The sequence below is a fragment of the Penaeus monodon genome, chromosome 32 (assembly GCF_015228065.2).
Source record: "Penaeus monodon isolate SGIC_2016 chromosome 32, NSTDA_Pmon_1, whole genome shotgun sequence".
Taxonomy (NCBI): Eukaryota; Metazoa; Arthropoda; class Malacostraca; order Decapoda; family Penaeidae; genus Penaeus; species Penaeus monodon.
The window spans coordinates 23,047,393-23,047,661 of NC_051417.1; the positions used below are offsets into that span (position 1 = coordinate 23,047,393).

The 269-nt window shown below is 47.2% G+C and overlaps 1 protein-coding gene across 1 annotated transcript in view; it reads right to left on the reverse strand.

The window, feature by feature from the left end:
• LOC119593728 (discoidin domain-containing receptor 2-like) overlaps nt 1–269 on the reverse strand; it is a gene marked incomplete at its 5' end in the record, with an annotated part of 119,890 nt that overhangs the window by 23,081 nt on the left and 96,540 nt on the right. The window contains 1 exon segment of the mRNA XM_037942702.1: nt 135–200. Within this exon segment, the coding sequence (XP_037798630.1) occupies nt 135–200 (66 nt within the window).

The window sequence follows — 269 nt, forward strand, 5'->3', positions numbered from 1 at the left end:
TGGTGGGGAAGAAGGCCAAAGTTTTTTTTTCTTTTAACTATAATTAAAAAAAAAGAACAATGATCGAAGAAAGAAGGGGATGCGCTAGTAAATATTTCGGTGAAGGTTGAAAGAATAAGAATGTAAGGACTCACGGCGGCGCTACTGTCTGAGGAGTCATAAAATCCTAAAGTAACTAGCCCGGGGACGGCACACTCAGGCTGCCGCGCCGGGGAGGAAACGAGCCAAATTAACAGGAGGGACAACGGGAGGGCAGGAGGGGGATAGGG